Genomic DNA, 21,569 nt, shown 5'->3' with positions numbered 1-21,569 from the left:
TGGATAGATTGATAGCAGTGCAGCCATTGGCTCCCACTGCTGTCAATCAAATCCAATGAGATGGCCGCCAGGGGCGGGGCTGAGTCATACAAGCAATGGCTTTGGATGCCGACTGTATGACACAGGAGCTTGCCCGCAAGGTAACCCCCACGGGAGAGAGCTTCCCAGAGGGGAGTAGCTATTGTGGGGAGGGGCTGCAAGAGCCACTTTGGGACCCCAGAACAGCAGGATCGGGGCCACTCTGTGCATAATGAACTGCACAGTGGAGGTAAATATGATATGTTTGTTATTTAAAAATATTGATTCTTTACAACCCCTTTAATGGTCAGCGTAGAAGTGACCCCTTACACGGATGGTCAGTGTGGAAGTGACCCCTTACACGGATAGTCAGTGTAGAAGTGACCCCTTACACGGATGGTCAGTGTAGAAGTGACCCCTTACACGGATGGTCAGTGTAGAAGTGACCCCTTACACGGATGGTCAGTGTAGAAGTGACCCCTTACACGGATGTGAGTGTAGAAGTGACCCCTTACATTGGTGGAACAAGCATTCATGGTCAGTGTTGGGGAGGTTAATGTGCCACTGCTTATTGCTCAAGGAGCCCTTACCAACCTCAGGAGGAATCCTAGGGTTCCACAGAACCCTGGTCGAGGATGGATGCTCTATAAAGAATATGTATCTTTACTGGCCAGAGGAAGCGTCAAAACAAGCCACTGTCTGCACAGACCCCAGGGGCCACACATTCAAATAAAGTAATGTAAATGCTGAAGGGCTGCATGTGGACCTTGGGCCATAGATTAGACTCCAGGGACTTAGTAGATGAAGTTAATGCTAAATATAAGATTTTTTTTAAGGCCTGTGAATTATTTTGATCATTAATATATTAAATCGCTAGCTACAGATCCCATTCCAGAAGATGTCAGATAGCACACGCCAATCTGTGGTTAGAGGCCCAACCTGAACAACCAGTGACGTGGAATGCAGGGATTCCCTTTATTGAGTGCCGCAACTCATATGTTATGCCCCTGATCCTGTACCAGTCAAATGTTAGCATCATGATTTCCAACCCGCACTAGAAAATGACATCTGTAATCTTGTTAGGACTTGTTTAGATATGTGGCAGCCCTTGCCACCCATCTGAAAGGCGATCCACAGTGGAACGCTTTTCAGAGGCCATTTCACAGGTGGTAAACAGGGAACATGTTGCCTGGGTTAACCCTGTAAATGCTGCACCAACAAGTCACAATCACACGCATTGCACCCGTTTGCGTTGTGGCTCCATAGACTTGCATTGATCACGTTCAATGACGGTAATGGCTACCGAATGCAACATGCTGTGCAATTTTTTGTCATACCTGCAGGCATGGCCAAGGCTTGTGTACTGCTCTCTGTGGCTTCATGCCTTGGTACAGGGGAATTTTTTGGTGGGGACGGGGGTTGGTGGTAAAACCAGAGCTCAACTTTTCTTTCTTTGCTATCCTTTGTAATAACTAACCCTCCTTGTTATATGTCAGATATTGTAATGCGACAGCTTGTTCCTCTGTGTTGTGTTCCCACAGGTTTGCAGCTCTTCAAGTCAGCATGAATGATGGTATAAGTTTTATTTCAAGCTCTGTCATCATCACCAGTACACATTGTGTAAGTCATGAACCCAAATCCTTGTATGCTCACTGAACAAAATTAAAGCGGTAAAAAACCTCAAAACCAAAAATGTAATATATAGCAGCAGCTTACCAATCATTAGAGGTAGTGGCCGCATTCATTTTCTTATCTTTGTTTTTTTCCCCTCTGTTTTCACCTGGTGATCTGCCCACTAACATACCTCCTGTATTAGAGTGCCCCCTCTCTGAGAGAGAGGAGTGATAGAGGAAAAAAAGGAGAGGAAAGCATAAGAAGGAGGAGCACTGAGAAAGAGAAAGCAGGACTAGGAAGGGGAAAGAGGTTCCTGCAAGTTAGATAACACACCATGGTGGCCAGTGGCGCCCAAGCTAGAAGGGTACAGGTTCGGAAGAGCTTATGACCACCATGGGGCCCACACTTTGAGAAATTTGCAGTGGAAGTCATGAAGGATACTGGTCATCTTCTCATGAATAGGGTTGTCAGAATGCTCGTCACCTCTGCAAACCAGACTGAGGGTTTCTTTTGGGCTCTGGCTATAGTGTGTTTGGCAGCTATAAAAACATATGTGGCCAATTTCTGCTGATAGGAAAAGAGGCCTGGGATTGGGCAGTGGAGAAGCACATGCCTGGCACATGTAGTCAAGATGCCAAAGACCCTTGACCAGAACCCCACCAGTTGGGGGGCAAGACCACCAGATGTAGATCTTCTCGCTGGCCACAACCCCCAAAAAAACATCTATTACTATATGACAGGTTCGAATGAGTATAATGTCGCGTACAAACGGTCGGAATTTCCGACAACAAATGTTCGATGTGAGCTTGTTTTTGTCGGAAAATCCGACCGTATGTATGCTCCATCGGACATTTGCTGTCAGAATTTCAGACAAATGTTTGAGAGCTGGTTCTCAAATTTTCTATCTTTTGTTGTCGGAAATTCCGATCGTCTGTAGCCAATTCCAACTCACAAAAATCCTACGCATGCTCAGAATCAATTTGACGCATGATCGGAATCATTGAACTTCATTTTTTCGCTCGTCGTAGTGGAATTTCCATCAACATTTGTGTGACCGTGTGTATGCAAAATAGGTTTGAGCCAACGTTCCTTGGAAAAAATCCATGGTTTAGTTGTCGGAATGATCGTGTGTACGCGGTATTACAGTATCAGCTGAGGAGAACTTTGTAGGCCGCCTCCAAGGTGACAGTATTAAAAAGAATTTGTCTACGTTTGACCAGTCCTTACTACAGTCCTCAAGGTCTTTGGCACTCAGGTGGCAGTAAAAACATAAGGTTGAGCTGGGGCTTATTAGCATCCAACTGCCCACCTAAAACATAGCATACAGCCAGAGGGGACTTTACACATACTGCGGCAATATTTAACAGAGCTTGTAGAGTTGACAAGCAGTACCACATGTCAAACATACCCTTTGAAGTCAATGGGACCACACTACAATCACAAGCCAAAGGCTTGGATCACAGTTGTGGTGTATTAGTTTCAATCAAAATCACACTTCGACAAAGAAAAAAAACAGGCATTCGGGAGACAGCAGGATTGCCTCCTGACCGTCTGGAAGCCACTGCTTAGCCAGCCTCTGAAAAGTGGTCTGCGAGGGATTGCTTTCCATAAAGTGTCCTAGAGTGAACTTAGCCTAAAGCCTCGTACACACGATCGGACTTCCATCGGACAAATCTGTGGATTTTTCTCCAAATGGCGTTGGCCGTGAACTTGTTCTTCATAAAGACGGCAGAACTTTTTCAGCCAACATACACGAAACTATGTTGTTTTTCAGCTCTTTAGCGCCACCCTTTGGGCAACTTCTGCTAATGTTGTCTGATGGTTAGCATTGGTTCGGAGCATGTGTGTTTGTACTTTGAATTTTAGTTCGACGGACAGAAATTCCGACAACAATTGTCTGATGGAGCATATAGACGGTCGGATTATCCGTCCAAACACATCCATCACACAATTGTTGTTGGAATATCCGATCGTGTGTACGGGCCTTAACATGCATAACGGCACTCCAGCCATCGTCATATGGCAGTGGAAGAGCCATCTACACTGCTTACCACTGAGGGTGGCTTTTTAGTTTTGTTTTTATTTTGTGACACATCTGGAAACAAGAATCTGAGCTTCAGCTGCTGCAACTTAGCTGTGACTGCAAACTTTATTTTCAAAGCTACTGCCAATAAATATTTGGAGAATTCTAGAAGGTTTAAGCTTAACCTTTTGGTTGCAGTGTGGGTTTAGGCCTCATGAACACTGGGTGTAAATATTGCAGCTTTAAGACTGAAATAGAGGATATAAAGTGTGACTGGGCCCTGGGATCCACATGGATTCTTCTCCTTCTCCACTCCATCAGTGGGTGAAAGATCGTGGGGACCCTAAAGCCCCATACACACGGTCAGACTTTTGCCAACAAACTTCAAAATTAGCAAGTTTTCCAAAAAATCCTACCGTGTGTACGGACAAAAGTTCGCTCTGCAAATGGACAAACTTTTCGGCTACAAAAGTCCAATGGTGCAAAGTCCGACCGTGTACAGAAATCCATCGGACTTTTGTCCGAAGTACAAACACGCATGCCCAGAACCAATGTTAAAATCAACCAACAATAGCAGAAGTTGACCAAAGGGTGGCGGTAAAGAGCAGAAAAGAGCAGAAAAACCATGTGATGTTGGGAAAGTTTTGGGAAAGTTTGCAGAAAAGTCCTGCCGTGTGTATGCAAAAATCCACGGAAAAGTTTGTTTGAAGTCCGATCATGTGTACGAGGCTTTACCCCACAGGGGGAATGCAATGAGCAATGTTTACTGGAGTCCTGCTAACTGACAATGTTGTTATTTTGGAGCCTCCAGTATACACGTGAAACAGATAATGTAAGGACAGCATTATGCACCAAAATGCAAAAACTGACACTTCCAGCGCATTTCCAGCTTCAGGGCTGAAAGGATTCCGTAATAATAAGGTGTCAATGGACCTTGGGTTTGTGTTGATGAAATCATTTTGACATACGCTATATTACCAAAAGTATTGGGACGCCTGCCTTTTCACGCACATGAACTTTAATGGCATACCAGTCTTAGTCCGTAGAGTTCAATATTAAGTTGGCACAACCTTTGCAGCTATAACAGCTTTAACTCTTCTGGGAAGGCTGTCCACAAGGTTTAGGAGGGTGTCTATGGGAATGTTTGACCATTCTTTCAGAAGCGTATTTGTGAGGTCAGGCACTAATGTGGATGAGAAGGCCAAGTCAAGTTCCTGCACCCCAAACTCGCTCATCCATGTCTTTATGGACCTTGCTTTGTGCACTGGTCGAAATCATGTGGTGGAGGGAGGATTATGGTGTGGGGTTGGTTTTCAGGGGTTGGACTCGGCCCCTTAGTTGTTCCAGTGAAGGGAACTCTTAAGGTGTCAAGACATTTTGGACAGCTTCATTCTCCCAACTTTGTGAGAACAGTTTGGGGATGGCCCCTTCCTGTTCCAACATGACTGCACACCAGTGCACAAACAGAGTCCATAAAGACATGGATGGGTGAGTTTGGGGTGGAGGAACTTGACTGACCTGCAGAGTCCTGACCTTAACCCGGTAGAAGACCTTTGGGATGAATTAGAGTGGAGACTGTGAACCAGACCTTCTTGTTCAACATCAGTGCCTGGCCTCACAAATGCGCTTATGGAAGAATGGTCAAACATTCCCATAGACACACTCCTAAACCTTGTGGATAGCCTTCCCAGAAGAGTTGAAGCTGTTATAGCTGCAAAGGGTAGGCCAACTCAATATTGAACCCTACGGACTGAGGCCTCGTACACACGACCGAACATGTCCGCGGACCAGTTTCCGCGGACATGTCCGACCATGTGTACGGCCTAGCGGACATGTTTCCTGGCCTAGCGGACAGGTTTCCAGCGGACAAAAGTTTCTTAGCATGCTAAGAAACCTGTCCATCGGACATGTCCGCTGGTTATGACGTATAACCAGCGGCCCGAAATCCCGCGCATGCGTCGAATTGAAGCTCATATGCGCCATTAAAGTTCATGTGCGTGTAAAGGCAGGTGTCCCAATACTTTTGGTAACATAGTCTATGATTGAGATGCTTCTCAGTTTATTCAGAATTCATTGACAGGTGCAGTTGATCTGCAGTTAACATCTGGCAGACCCACATTTGGCTTGCAGGTTTTGCATTCCCATAGGCTTATATGGGAATGTGAAGTCAACAGTATTGCACTGCAACTGTGACTTAAACGCTTGGCTCGTAGGAAAATCCCATTAAAAAATCACTGTTAAAAAAAAAATAGCTGGGAAAAAAAGCAAGCATTCCCGGGAACCATTTCTCTACTGCTCTTCCAATGGGGATTGCTTTTCAGAGGCTAGTAGAAACTACCGCACATCTAAACGTAGCCTAAAATAATCATTTTTGATAGCCCGTAGCCCCTTCTAAGCCAGAGGGAGCTCTTATCTTAAACTTTTAGCTTGATATGGAGTTCTCTTACTATGTCCATTTACCTAAATGCAGAACACACGCTTACTTGCGGCAGTTAAAAACAGCTGTGTCTCTGGACTGAGCAATAAAAGACAAACTTGCCGTCTCCTACAGTTTACATTTCCTTAATCAGTTTTTTCTTGTGGTTTTTAATTCTTTTTCCATTTAAAAAAGCCCTGACGCTGCAATACATAGGCATATTGTAGAAATTCTTTTGGATTTTTAAACACTGTTGAAAAACTCATTATAATGAGACAGAGGTAACAATACTAAGAAAGAGTTGGAGTGCTTCCAGCACATCTTGGAGTAATAAACGGAGGAAGGCGTCTACATGGAGAGTCCTGTGACCTCAGCTTAGAGCTCACCTGCTACAACCCTTGCCACCCCTCTGAAAAGCAATCCACCAGAGGGCGTTTGACAGGCAGTGAGGAGGTGATATGTGGCCTCCTCGTCATCGTTTTAACGCTACATGAGCTTTACTGTCTGAAGAGTTTCCCATTGTTTGATGCTTTTCAGAGGGAAACACACAGGGACAGGACAAACTAAAGCTGGATACACATCTTACAAGTTTTGTTGTTCGATTTCCTTAATGCCGCGTACACACGATCGATTTTCCGTCGGAAAAACCTTGGATGATTTTTTTCCGACGGAATTCCGCTCAAGCTTGTCTTGCCTACACGCGGTCACACCAAATTCTGCCCGTCAAGAACGCGGTGACGTACAACACGCACGACGAGGTCAATAGACAGTTCAGCTCTTCTGCTTGATTCTGAGCATGCGCGTTTTTTTGCGCGTCGGAATTCCATACAGACGAATGGTTCTTCCAATAGGATTTTTTTCCATCTGGAGAATAGAGAACCAGCTCTCAAACTTTTGCTGGCGGAAACTCCGACAGAAAAAGTCAGATGGAGCATACACACGGTCGGAATTCCCGTCCAAAAGCTCACATCTGACTTTTTCCGACGGGAAAACCGATCCTGTGTACGCGGCATTAGATTTACCTTTAACTATGTAGTGCAAGGGCCTGTCTGCTTACATATAATTTAAAACATTTTTTGGGTTTGACCTCATATTATATGGTTTTGGTAAATCTAAAGGGAAGTTGTACAAAATTTGTATAAAAATTGTATAGTGTGTAGCCAGCTTAAGACTGCCACATAATGAGAATCCAGGCTGTTTGACAGGCGGTGAAGACTGTCACGACTGCATGCGTTGCACGCAGCTATTGGGCAGTTGCGGCACAGTCAGGTTTGGTACCTCCGGTCAAACACACGTGGCTGCACCACAGTGCAAAGCCTTGCACCCACAACATTTATACAACCCCCCTGCTTACTTTGCAGCTTAAAGAGATATTGAACTGAAAAACAAACAGGATTTATTATTATTATACACGGTTTATATAGCGCCAACAGTTTACGCATCGCTTTACAGTATAGAGGAGGGACAGCACAATTACAGTACAATACAGAAGGTACAGGAGGGCCCTGCTCATAGAGCTTACATTCTAAAGGTAATAGCTGCAGAGAATGATTTGATGGGGGGGCTCGGGGACAGTTGTTAGGTGGGTGTGGGATAGGCTTCCCTGAATAAATGAGTTTTCAGGGATCTCTTGGGGGCCAAGTATTATCTCCTGGGGATCTAAGGGGCCAAGTATTATACTGCAGCTTATCAATTCTTATGCCGCGTACACACGTCGTTTTTTGTCTTGTAAAAAAACATTGTTTTTTCTCATGAAAAAAAACCTTGTTTTTCTAACTTCATTTTAAAAAACGACGTTGCCTACACACCATTGTTTTTTTTCAAAATGCTCTAGCAAAACGCGGTTACATAGAACACGTACGACGGCACTCTGTTCCATTCAAGCTCACGTCATAACTTGCTTCTGAGCATGGGCGGGTTTAAAAACGTTGTTTTAAACATCGTTTTAGCCCAAACACGATCATTTTTTATGACACAAAAAAAGAGGTTTTGAAAAACGACATAAAAAATTTGTCGTTTTTCAGAAGACATAAAACAACGTTTTGCCCACACACGATCATTTTAAATGACATTTTTTTTTTTTAATTCTTTTTTTTCATCACAAAAAACAACCGTGTGTACGCGGCATTACATGTGATGGCTTCATTACTTTTCTTCTTTAGGCTTCCTTTCCTTTATTTTCACCTGGCGATCCAATCAGTACATCTGTTGTCTTTCTTGCAGTTACAGGGATGAGACAAGCAATTTAACACTGGCAGGGGTGCCTAAAATAATTAGCTTTTAATTATATATGTAAAAACTTTATCCCAAAAGGAAAAAAAAACTGTTTGTTGTAACTAATTGTAAAGTGTGAGTTGGAGCAGGGCCACCATCAGGGGGGTAGAGGCAGTACACCTGTAAGGGGCCCGGGTGGCATCCCCCTTTTTTATTTTTTTTCTTCAGCACCCAAAGCCCCCCCCCCCTCCCAACATCAGTGCCCTGAATGGCATCCCCCATTTTTCAATTAGCGGCGCCCCCCCTTCTGAACTTGCGACACCCCCCACCCCCGCTTCTCAACTCACGACACTCCCCCCGCTTCTTTGCTCTATGCCGTGTAAAATTCCTGATGGCGGCCCCCTGAGCTGGAGTTTGGCTTTGATTTGTTAGTGCATTTAAATCTACAAGTCCTTCTAACACTCCCCTCTGCTGTCCAAAGGTGCTCCTTCATCCAGAGTATTGACAGCATTGACACTCTAATACAGGACGTGTGTTACTGGCTCAGATCGCCGCAAGATCACTTTTATTGGTGGCAAGAAATGGGCCCCCCCTCCCGTCGCTCTCCTCCACCGCTTACCAGAGCCATCGGTAGCGGCGGAGGAGATCAGGTCCTCTCCCTGGCTTGGTATGGAGATAAGTGAGGGTAGATGTCCCCCACCCGTCTCCATACTATTGCAGGGTGGAAGCAACGTCAAAACATCACTTCTGCCAATAGCTCTTAAAGCGGTTCTCCACCCTAAAGTGGAGTCCCGCTGATCGGAACCCTCCCCCCCTCCGGTGTCACATTTGACACCTTTCAGGGGGGAGGGGGGTGCAGATACCTGTCTAAAGACAGGTATTTGCACCCACTTCCGGCCCGGGCATTCAGTCACATCCCGTCGCCCCCCTGTTGTGTGCTGGGAACACTCGGCTCCCAACACACAGCGGGAGCCAAACGGCGGGCGCGGCGCGACTCGCGCAAGCGCCGTAGGGAACCGGGCAGTGAAGCCGCAGCGCTTCACTTCCTGGTTCCCTCAGCGTGGATGGCGGGGGGAGCAGCAGAGAGACGAGCGATCGCTCGTCCTCTGCTGCGATCGGCGCTGGACTCCAGGACAGGTAAGTGTCCTAATATTAAAAGTCAGCAGCTGCAGTATTTGTAGCTGCTGGCTTTTAAGATTTTTTTCCCATGGCACATCCGCTTTAAAGAGACTTTAATTTAAATTTTTTAAATGACATTAAATTTTGTTTATTTATTTTGATTGCATTTTTGTGTAAATATGAGATCTGAGGTCTTTTTGACCCCTGATCAGATCTCATATTTAAGAAGACCTGTCATCCTTTTTTTTTCATCCAAAGGGATGTTTACATTACTTGTAATAGGAATAAAAGTGACACCATTAAAAAAAAAAAGAACAGTGAAAAAATAAAAGGTAAAATAAAAAAGTAAAAAATAAATAAAAAATTCCCGTCCTGCCAAGCTCGCAGAAGCAAACGCATACGTTAGTAGTGCCCTCATACGAAAACGGTGTTCAAACCACACATGTGAGGTATCGCCATGATCAGTAGAGCAAAAGCAATACATCTAGACCTCCTCTGTAAAACGTCGCCTATGGAGATTTTTAAGGGTAAACGCTTGTCGTCATTCCACAAGCGGGCGCAATTTTGAAACGTGACATGTTGGGTATCAATTTACTCGGCATAGCATAATCTTTCACAATATAAAAAAAATAGGGCTAACTTTACTGTTGTCTTATTTTTTAATAAAAAAAAGTGATTTTTTTTCCAAAAAAAATGCGCTTGTAAGATCACTGCGCAAATACTGTGTGACTGAAAATATTGCAATGACCGCCATTTTATTCTCTAAGGTGTTAGATAAAAATATATATAATGTTTGGGGTTCTAAGTAATTTTCTAGCAAAAAAACAGTTTTAGCCCTGGTTCACATTGATGCTACATTGAAATCGCGCTACTTTACTTGAAGTAGCGCAGTTTCAAAGTAGCAAGGTCAGCGAGATTTCGGCTGCTACTTGATAGACATCTGTGTGGCTTCATGCATAGATGTCTATTGAAATCACCTGCAATCGGCAAAAGTAGTGCAGGAACTACTTTTGCAAATCGGTACGGCACCAAAAAATTGGTGTCGCACCGATTGGAACAGTGCGATTGCCTCCAATAGGTTGCGACTTGTCATCCGATTTGTTCTCTCAAATCGCATGACAAAATCGCTCCAGTGTAAACCTAGGCTTTAACTTGTAAACACCAAATCTCAGAAAGAGGCCTGGTCCTTAAGGCCCTGTTTCCACTATTACAACCCCATATCGCAATTTTTTTGCCGCAATTTTGATGCGACTTGAAGCAATGTCTGTGTTTTCTTGAGGTCTATGGCCCTCAAGTTGCATCAAAGTGGGACCAAAGTAGTGCAGGGACTACTTTGAAGTTGCTGTGTCTTGAAGTCGCACAGATATGACCGGTACTCATTGTAAATCATGGGGTATGACTCGTCATGCGACTTTGCAGTCCTAAATTGCATGACTAGCCGCACAAGTGGAAACTGAGCCTAAGTGGTTAAAATCTCGTTGGGTGCCCCTTTTGCACAGGTTGGCCTTCGTATTCTTTGAGCATATACTATTAATAGTACTGAGGCCTGTCCCTTGTTTCTATATTGATAGTAGTATGAAGAAGGGCATACAAAAAGTGTGTATTTTGCCTAAAAACTATGGTGTCCCTGTATTGTATATTAAAATGTGCTAATCTGCGGGTAGTATGAGCTTGGCATGTTGTCTCTAGCCCAGGATTGGCATACTGGATGCTCTCCACCTGCAGGAAAAGTAATAACATTGTTACTTGATCGTTTTTCACAGCTCATTAATGTAAAACAATGATTTTTTTTCTTAGCGCTGACGTCTTTTTTTTAAATAGGCCTGTTGCATATCTCATCATTGTGTTTCTTGTTCCCAGTCTGACGGGACGATATTGGCGATCATTCTGCTGATCCTGTTTCTTCTGCTGGTCCTGGCTCTGATGTGGTGGTTCTGGCCCCTGTGTTGTACCGTGGTAAGTCTCACATGTCATCCTCGCTCTGCGTTTCTGGAACCTGGCGTGACCCCGGGCTTGTGGAATGTGTTTAACCTCACTTGCTTTTCTGCATCCAAACTTTTAATATTGCTGCTCGTATTGTGTATATAAACAGCATCTTCTGTTTGTGGATCGCAGTCCTGACCTGAGAAGCACTCTGTATACATAGGCAGTAAACCATACCATTAATATAAACTTTTATTACTAATAAAAGAACTGAGTGTGTACTGTATACATTACAATGCCTTCTGAAACCATTCCTGGCTTAGAACAACTAATCGTTCTCTATTCTCAAAAGGTTCCTTCAGATTGACTTCTATGTGTAAATGAACATGAATCTACAGCCAACATTATTTGGACAGAGCAGGGAATGATTAAACCCCCTATATTATTATGTTTTGTACGGTTTGTGCTCTGTTTGTGAATTTTCTCTTCAGCTTATTCCACAGAGACACAAGAAAAAGTGGGAAGAAATCCCTCCAAACTGAGGGAAACCCACTTTAGAACCAGAAAAGGTGTCCCGATTGGAAGATTTTCATTCACTTCCTCTTCCGGTGACAACTGTTAAGTAAATCTATGCCCAGATTATGCATAATGAAAAGGGAAGTATAGGAACTGGAAAAAAAAGTCATACCCACCTATGTGGTTGCCGCATCGATCCAGTGCTGCAGCTGTCCCTGTCAGCTCTGCTCCGAAAACTGAGCGATCAAAGACGACTGGCAATTATACAAGTAGTGCTGTTGAGCTCCAGAACATGGACACAGGCTGCCTCACCTTAGGCAGGTGCTGGTGCAGGTGGACAGCTCACACTCAGCTCTTCAGGCGTGCGCCCTTCCTTCCCTCAGGCTCTGAACCGCGCTGCCTGGAGGAGGTGGGTGGAGCCAAAGTTGACCAGGTGCGAAGGAGGGAGAAGTTCCTCCTCCACTCTGAATGCTGAGGCCTACCCTCAGCCTCATGACGTGAGGTCACTGGTTTCTAGACGCCAGGCGAGTCTAGCAACCAGTGCAGCGGGCAGCAGAGAGGCCATCAGTGCAATAAGAGAGTCTAGGAAGTTGGTGTGGCAGCTTGTGGCGCCTGGGCTCGGTGCACCATGGGCACCCACCCAGGATTGGCCCTGAGTATCTGTCTGTGGACACAATGCTTCAGGGGGTCACTTTCCCCCCAGATGGGTAGAGATGTGATTATAGAGGGGAGGCACCGTAGCCCCACCTCAAGACATTGCAAACTGCCTTGTCTCTGGTGTGGCCGGTTTACACCGCAGTGTTGCAGTGGTGTGCGGGTGGTATGCACAGGTTCTGCATGCTTTATTTTCTCAGTTTAAAGATCCAGGTTTACTAACAGCATAGGGTTACTGCTCCCTGGACTGCATTAGTATTTTACTGAAGGATTTTAAAGAGGAACTCTTGCCAAATGTATTGTAATTCCTCAGGTGACAAAGTGTATATAGAACTTGGTCCCATATGGTTGTTGGCCAAAATACTGATTAAAAGCTTTATTTTTGGCTGTAGCTTCACCCTAGACTGAAGCCAAAGTTATGGGCTTTCCTGTTAAGAATGTACAGCCACTGAGCCTCAGCTTCCTCTAAGCTGACTGCTCTTTAACTATTACGAATGAACATTTAGTGCTGCAGCGACCCCTCCGGCCAGAGACCAGTGCTGTCACTTACATATCTGACTCCTCGCTAGCAGCATTGTCGGAAAATGGTGGGTAAACTGCCAAACCACGCTACTTAGCAATGGCAGAACAGATCTGTGCAAGGCCAACGGCTACGTGCACTTACTCCCCTGGGTCATTAAATAAAAATGTAATAATTTTGGTGAGACTCCTTCTTTAATGAATATAACCACACAAAAGTAAACTGCATTACTGAAAGTGTCCCTTTAAGAATTGGTTATAGCTCATTAACTGTGTTTTGGTTCAGAACAATATTTAATTACTCCAGCTCAAGGCTGTTCTGATGCAATAAAAGTTCCTGGAAAGCTAGAGAGAGATTCAGAGAGCCGGCCAGATGTTGGATTCCAGAACTGAGCTTGGTGAGGTAATCCAGCCAGGTCACTGGGGAATATCCTGATTGGCTGACCGGAGAGGTTGTGAGCAATGAGTACCAGCGCCGGAGTGAAATGTATACGTGTTCTAGTGTGTATGCAGGGGCGTGCCACTGATGTATGTTACATGCCTCAAATTTCATACATTTTATGGATGCAATTTATCTGTTGATTCGCTGAAATACAAAATACATACTTTTAAATGAGCTAACTTTTTGAGTGATTTTCCAGGAACACGCAAACGTTTTACATTTAAATAACTTTAGTGACTTAAGAAATGTAATGTATACAAAATAAACATAACTTTTGTTTAGTTTTCCATATTTGTTGCTTTTCAGATAATAAAAGCGCCTCCCCCACCACCAGAAGAGGACAGTGAGGTAGGGCATCTTTATTATAATCCTTTTATTGATGGGTTCATCATCATGGCATTCATGTAATGAATTGTATCCCTGAGCAACGCTAGAGATTTTAACGCAGGAGAGGTTTCCTGATTGCTTCATTTAAAAAACAGAATATAACTTTTGAAATTGCAATTGTATCTAAATATCTCATGCTGTGATATGGTTAACTCTCATTTTAAAATGGCTAATTAGACACAGGCTCCAGTATAAAATTTTCATTGATAGCCTCCAATTCTCCTCTATTACTGCATGCCATCTTTAATGCCCCTCTTAAGCTGGCCAAAACCGCTAATTTTCCTCATTCATGCTCAGGCTTGGTCCACACTGCCATGACCTAAAAGTCGCTTAAATTACAGTGTGACTTTGCCAGGTGACTTCATTGTGACTTTGGCGTGACTTTGTGCGACTTCAGGGAATGCCTGTGCAATTTTCCTGTAATGTCGGATCCAAATCACATCGATATAGATGAGGATCCGACTGGGAGGCAACTTCCATTAAAGTCTATGGGCATAAGTCAGATAGAAGTTGCATTTAAGTAGTACATGAACCTTTTCTAAAGTCGGAGCGACTTCAGTAGTGCTTATTAACACAGCTCTCATTGACTAATATGGGATTTTACATGTCACGTGACTTTGGGTCTCATAAGTCATATCCCAAGTCGAGTGAATCGAGCTTGAACAGAGTGGATGGATGAATCCCCACTGCTGCAGTCAATGCTCAGACAGCTTTTTTTTGCCCGGCTTTTTCAAATTATGAGTTGAAGTTTGTCTAGCCGGGTGATGCCAACAGGCAGCGCCGATCCTGACCTCCCTGGGGCCCTAAGCAAAATGACATGTGACATTAAAAGTTGAGAAGCGGGGGGAGGGGGGTTTGCCTAAAATGACATGTCACATTAAAGTGATTAAAGTTGTTAAAGTTGAGAAGGGGGAGGAGGGGGGATGTTCTGCTGTCGGAAATTACATCTTACATTAAAGTGAGAAGCCGGGGAGTGCTGACTTCCTACTTCTTCTCCCATGCAGCCAGCGAGTTGAGAAGCGGGGTGAGGGGCCAAAAATGACTTTTCACCAGATGGGGCCTCTAGTAGTTTGGGGGGCCCTCCACAGCTTTTTGGGGCCCTAAGTGGCTTGCATATAGAGCGGATCGGCCCTGCCAATAGGGCCACGCACAGATTGAATTTTGGCTTATTTTTGTAAGTCTGCCAAAACTTGAGCCGTGTATGGCCAGATTTACATAGATAACATTTTGACAGGCTCACAAGAATAGGCCAAAATTCAAGCTGTGTGTGGTACTGTTGGCACCACGCGACTCGACAAACTTTGACTCAGAATTTGAGGCAGTACCTGCATGGTATGTCCTTCAGTACCATGCAGGACGGGGTGCTGCAGTCAGAAGTCAGTAGCGCTGTCCAGGGAAGTTCCTTAGGCCTGAGAAGTAAGAATTCCTTCTGCTTTCCCTGCACTTCATCATATGGTATCACAGATCACATGACTAACAGCAGGGTAGGGCCTAGGCAATGTCCCTGTGCAGCTTTAAAGATGACACCATTCTACTGCACACACGCTGCTTCTGTGAATGAGGCAGCAAAGGAGGGACAGGAACCAACTCAGAGCCCCTTGACCCAGATCGGGGGTCCAGTCAGAGCTGCAACAGCTGTAAACAAGGCTCCTATACAGTGGAGTATTTATTGTATTGTAGCCCTGGGCTGTTTTCAGTTCATTTGCTGCTGCTTGCTGGTTTTATCGAACCTTACATAGTGATCAGTGTTAGGGCTGCTGCTACATAGTTATATAGTTAGTCAGGTTTAAAAAAGATACAAATCTATCTAGTTCAAACAAAAAATACGATCCTATATACACAATCCTTCACCCACAGTTGATCCAGAGCAAACCATGATCCAATTTGCTACAGCAGGGGAAAAAAATCCTTCCTTATCCCCTCAGAGGCAATCAGATTTTTATTTGATCAACTTTACCTATAAATGTCAGTACCCAGTTATATTATGTACATTTAGGAATAAATTCAGGTCTTTTTTAAAACAATCTACTGAGCTGGGGTAAAGGTGTAGCACTGAAAAAATGGTGGTATTGTACAGACAATTCATATGAAATCACTCCAAAATGATGAAGCTAAAAACCTGGATCCAAATATAGTGCATCAAAGAAGAGAAACCTTGAGTTGAAAAGTGGAGAAAGCCGTCACCAACACCCCAAAAAACTGACCCTTACCATCAGTGTATGGGATATACACATATAGAAATTTATGCAGTGATGTCACAATTTTTCAAAGCATCGTATGATTCCTCCAAAAACGATCCCCTAATGATCCTTCTTCCACAAACCAGCCGGAGATAAGTGAAATTAATCATAACAAATGTTCTACCAAGAAGATACTCCAGAAATGCACCTATGGTGTAATATGTGGGGAAATTAAAAAAAGGAAGCATCTCATTGTGCAGACATCCCAAATGCAAATACACTCACATGATATCCAAAATAAACAAGCATGCAAAAAGGAAAGTGTCCAGCGCTCCCTACCAATAAGATGGGGACCACTACTCCATTAAACAACAGTGCATCCCTCACTCAAACCAACGTTTTTCGGTGTCCAGCGATCTCCATTCATCTTCAATCTCGCTGCCCGGCGGACCAGAAAATTAGCTCCAGGCTGCTTGCTTGGATAAGGGTCTGGTATGGATTTTGGGGGGGGGACACCCACGTCCATTTTTTTTTTTTTTCATTTTGGCGTGAAGTTTCCTTTAAAATCCATTCCAGACCCACAGGGCCTTGTATGGACTGGGGGGGGGGGGGGACGCCAATTTTTTACTCGATTTGTATCTATATTGCCGGGAGTGGGCAATACATTACAGCCGCGAGCAATTTAAAATTACATTTTTTCCTTTAGAAATTTAATTTTGCTGCGGCACTGTAAAACACATTACACAGATGTGCCACTTTACAGGCAGACTAAGGTGGGCCCTCCAGGCACGATATTTAAAGGAATATTTCATTTTTATTGTTTCACTTTAAAGTGTAAGTTTACCTTTACAGAAAAATCGGTATGGTGAACTTACACAGGTAGCCGTCCTCAACCTCCACCCCCAGTCCCACTGACCTGGACTGCCACACTCTTCCCCTGAAAGGTGCCAAATGTGTCACAGAAGGGGAAGGGGGAGATGAATAAGCGGTTTACAAAGAAAACTCTGTATGGTGAACTTAAACAGGTCCCCATCCCCGCCCCCCCGGTCCCACTGACCTAGACCCCGGTAATCTCCGGTTCTAAGCCCCGGTATATCCGCGCCGGGAATTCAGGGCTCCTGACGCGGTTATACCGGTGTGAAACACAGGAACACAGGAACACAGGAACCTTTGGCAATGACAGGACAGAACAATGAACTGACAAATCCCTCAGAGTGAGGCAGTGTTTTATACCCTAGTTAATTAGGTAACCTGCCTCAGCTAAATCAGGAGAGACAGGTGCAGATTGCAAGGAGATCCAGAGAAAGGCGATCAGCACATCATTCAGAACCAGGCTTAGCTGGAAAGCAGGCAGAATATCAAACAGAGGAGTGGCTCAGAGGCAAAGAACCAAAGCAGCAACAGTGAGGTCCTGGGTTCAATACCACCCAGAGCCACTTGGGGCGTGCCCACGCCTAGCCGTCTGCTTGGCACGGTAGGGACCGTGACGCATAGCTTGCAGATGCTATCAGTTTGGCTGGAACCTACTTCTTCACAATATTGGAAACAATAAGTGTGCCCAGCTGAGTACTTGTCCCACCGGGTTGGCTGTGAACTGTTGCTGCATTACTTCTATACAAGTTTTTTATACTGCACCTGACTGTGTGAATTATTGCTACCGCGCCACCTACAAACTTTCTACTTCCTCAAGGTTTGATGTATAAAGACCTATGTGTTAGGCGGTTTTCCTGGAGTTATGCTTTAAGGATATTTACACTAAGGGCTCTTTCACATGGGCGGCCCGTTCAGGTCCGCCTGCCAGTTTTTTTGGCGGACCTGAACGGGCGCTCCGTGCTCTTCTATGGAGCCGCGGATGTCAGCGGTGACATGCCCGCTGACATCCGACCCGCTCCGATCCGCCAAAGTGTGACAGAGGAAAAACCTACTTTTCCATCCGTCTGGCGGATCGGATCGGGTGAATACGGACATACGGTCCGTGTTTATCCAATCCCCCCATAGGGGAGAGCGGAGAAAAGACAGGGCGGTCCCTGCGCAGTGTGCGAGGACCCCCCTGTCATCCGGCAAGCGGAGGTTCACGGGGCGGATCATTACTGATCCGCCCCGTGTGAAAGGGGCCTTAGAATGAAATGCATATATTAAACATAAATACTGATTTCTTTTTGTGCTTTAAGGCCATTTGCATTCATGACTGCAAATAATTTAGGCGTTTTATGGGTGTGCTGTATAAAGCTATCCAGATGATGTTGTTTTATGCATTGATGGAGGGGGTCGATTGTTAGAGGGGCAAGGCCAAGGCAATGGGTGAGGACATGACCTGAAGTGACAGCATCCTCACATCTGGAGAAAGTTTGTCTAGGGCGGTACAGATACCTTGGATAGCAGGGTAGGGTAAGGTGCTGTGAGGACATCAAGATTGATTAAGCAAAATAATCTTTAGCAGCCATTAGAGGGCTTTAGTCATTAATCCAACCATTTATTTCTGATTAGCAGAAAATGTATTTACTTGGGCGTGCCTTAGAGGATTGTGCTTTTAAAAGGAAAACACATATCTGCAGATTAAACAAGGCAGCTTTATATGCCTCTTCATGGAATAGCTAACACATGGATTTTTATTGTGCAATAAATATTTAATATATTCATTCTAGGGAGATTTACATGAAGTTGACCTCAAAATTCAAAAAATCTTGCTGGAATATAGTACATTGGTGTCCAGTAAGATATTACTACTTAGAAGCCTCTTGCCAAAGAAGCTTGCAGCTAAAAAGGAAATGCAAATTAAACTTCATTGTTCATAACTGGGGTCAGTCGTGTAGGTGTCAACACATATTAATAAGCTATAAAGGCCCCATTAATGTTGTTTTATCCCTTTTCACAGCATAGTTTTATGGCCAAAACACAAACAAATTGGTCATATTTTCTCATTCTTTATTTGAAACACTTAATCAAGCCTACTGGTGTCATAGGAATAGTTTACTGTACTCAGCTATGTCATCATGCTGCTTTTGATTTATTGTCTCCTCATGCCACTCATGTGTATTTCATAAAACATTTCCCATAGGGATTAATAAATCCAGATTGTAGGAGATGTAGTTCTGCGCAATTGGATTTTAAGTGAGGAAAGAACCTTAATATTGCTTATCTTCCGAATTGAATGCTGTGTTTGAAACATACAATGGGTAAAGTCCGTATAGATGCTCTGGCACATTTTGTGCTGAGTTTAATCTCAGAGTACAATTACTGAAAATTACATCATGGCCCTTAGGCAGAGTTGACATATTCCCCATGTATTGCATTAAAAAGATTCATGATATTAGATTACACCGCGGAGGTCCTTTCTTTGTATAACATTAATTGATTCGCACTAGCCATTCCATCATCTCTTTAATTTATCAAAACAAATTGGCCCCCGGTGGAGTTTCTATTGGTTTTCATTTTAAATGCGACACATGTACAAAAAGCGTAATTGTGTTTTGTATATTGTGAATTCTTGTCCTGCTATTGAAGCTCTTCAACAAGTTTACTTCTAATATTACCACTACAGTATATTTCAACATACTTGTCATACTGATGGCTTGGTACAGCATGAAGCAACATAACCACATGGAGACCATCATCCTAATGGGAGGATTTGACATTCAGCCCTGGTTCACACTGGGTACGATTTGGAACGATTTGAGATGCGATTTGACATGTCAAATCGCATCTTAAATGGGCCGCAATTGTCGGCAATGGCACTGTCCTAATCAGTGCGACGCCGCATCTGCGATTTCAAAAAGTAGTTCCTGTACTACTTTTTGCGATTTCGGTACGGGAATTACATTAAATTGCGGCCGAAATCGCGGCAAAATCGCGGCCGTGAAATCGCGGTAAAATCGCGCATTTTACCGCGATTTTGAATTCGCAGCAGTGTGAACCTAGGCTCAAACTACTAGCTTTCAAGTAGGGTTGCAAGTATGACTTACTAAACCCAACTCCAGCCAAATCTTTTTTTAGTTTTGTACAGAAAGCGGGCTATTGCTTTATACTGTATGTCCCCATTGGGAAGATTTATTCTTACTTCCTATCCCAGTGCCAGTGTTTCAAAGGACAGGAAGTGATAGGATCTCTCTTTTGATAGAGATAGCAAACAAAGTTATTTATTAAGTGGCGTTTGGAAGGGTAGGAACATCTGTCAGATTTTTTATTGTTCTATATGTCTCAGTTCATGTTCTAGTGTCATCGATTTCATCAATTTTGGAAGTGAGAGAAAATCTCCACAGTGAGAACATAGACAGAAATAAAATGTAAAAAGGTTCTGACTCTTACCCAGTGGCGTAGTGTGGGTTGTCAGCACCCGGGGAAAGGCAAGAAATTTGCTCCCCCTAACCTATGGACTTTTAGCACTCTCTGAGTCCCTTCCTTTCCTACACTAATACTGACCAGCCAGATTCCTACACTGACCACTACACTAACCTACCTGATTCCTTAACTGACCTACCTGACCACTACACTAACCTACCTGATTCCTAAACTGACCTACCTGACCACTACACTAACCTACCTGATTCCAATTTTGGCCACTACACTGACTTGTACACTAACCTGCCTGACCACTACACTGACTCTTATACTGACCTACCTGATTCCTATCTATACTGACCATTACCCTACCTGATTCCTACATTGTCCACTACACTGACCTACCTGTCCACTACACTGACCTACCTGATTGGTACACTGACCACTACACCAACCTCTACACTGACCTACCTGATTCCTACACTGACTACTACACTGACCTCTACACTAACCTACCTGATTCCTACACTGACCAGGTTATGGGCAGAGACATGGCTGTGTCCAGAAGATGGTGGTACCTGCTGTGCGGGGAGGACGTGGGGCCAGTCTAGACCAAGCTGGGGGTCTGCCAAATGGAGCCTTGTCTATGGAAAGGGAGAGCCGAGCTAAGCCAAAGGTATCCAGCGCGCTACAATAATGTCAGTGCCAAGCCGGAGGTGGAAGAGGAAAGCCGCACATGACCCCATTCGCCCAATCACAGGGGCAGCCTGAGACTAAACATGGTGGCTGGAGCTCAGGCTGCGGGGACACAGGAAATAGAACGTTTGGGGGACAGAGCTGGGATTTCGCCCCCCTAAATCTTCCGCCCAGGGCCACGGCCCCCTCGTTCCCCTACGCTACGCCACTGCTCTTACCCACCTTATTGAAAATGGAAAAGGCTTTGGCTGGAGTTGGGCTTTAATCCACAGTGACCTATGATACACATTGTAGGTACTGTCTACTACTAGACATAAAAAGCTACTTCCGAAGTTGTAGCTAAAGTTATAGGGCCAGATTCACAGCAGTAATACGCCAACGTATCTACTGATACGCCGGAGTATTTTCAAATTTGCCGCATCATATCTTGATTTGGAATCCTCAAACCAAGATACGACGGCTTTTGGCATAGATCCGACAGGCGTACGGCTTCGTACGCCTTCGGATCGTAGGTGTAATTTTCCGGCGGCCGCTGGGTGGAGTTTGCGTCATTTTCCAGCGTCGGGTATG

At 44.4% G+C, this 21,569-nt stretch overlaps 1 protein-coding gene across 1 annotated transcript in view; it reads left to right on the top strand.

Annotated features, from left to right (window-relative positions):
- Positions 1–21,569, top strand: part of ANTXR1 (ANTXR cell adhesion molecule 1) — a 267,298-nt gene that overhangs the window by 133,217 nt on the left and 112,512 nt on the right. Inside the window, exons 12-14 of the mRNA XM_040345902.1 lie at positions 1,560–1,638; positions 11,265–11,360; positions 13,765–13,806. Of these exons, the coding sequence (XP_040201836.1) occupies positions 1,560–1,638; positions 11,265–11,360; positions 13,765–13,806 (217 nt within the window). The remainder of the gene's footprint in view (positions 1–1,559; positions 1,639–11,264; positions 11,361–13,764; positions 13,807–21,569) is intronic.

The sequence above is a fragment of the Rana temporaria genome, chromosome 3 (assembly GCF_905171775.1).
Source record: "Rana temporaria chromosome 3, aRanTem1.1, whole genome shotgun sequence".
In the NCBI taxonomy this organism is placed as follows: Eukaryota; Metazoa; Chordata; class Amphibia; order Anura; family Ranidae; genus Rana; species Rana temporaria.
The sequence above is the reverse complement of the archived record's forward strand: the minus strand, read 5'-3'. Positions and strand labels throughout refer to the sequence as shown.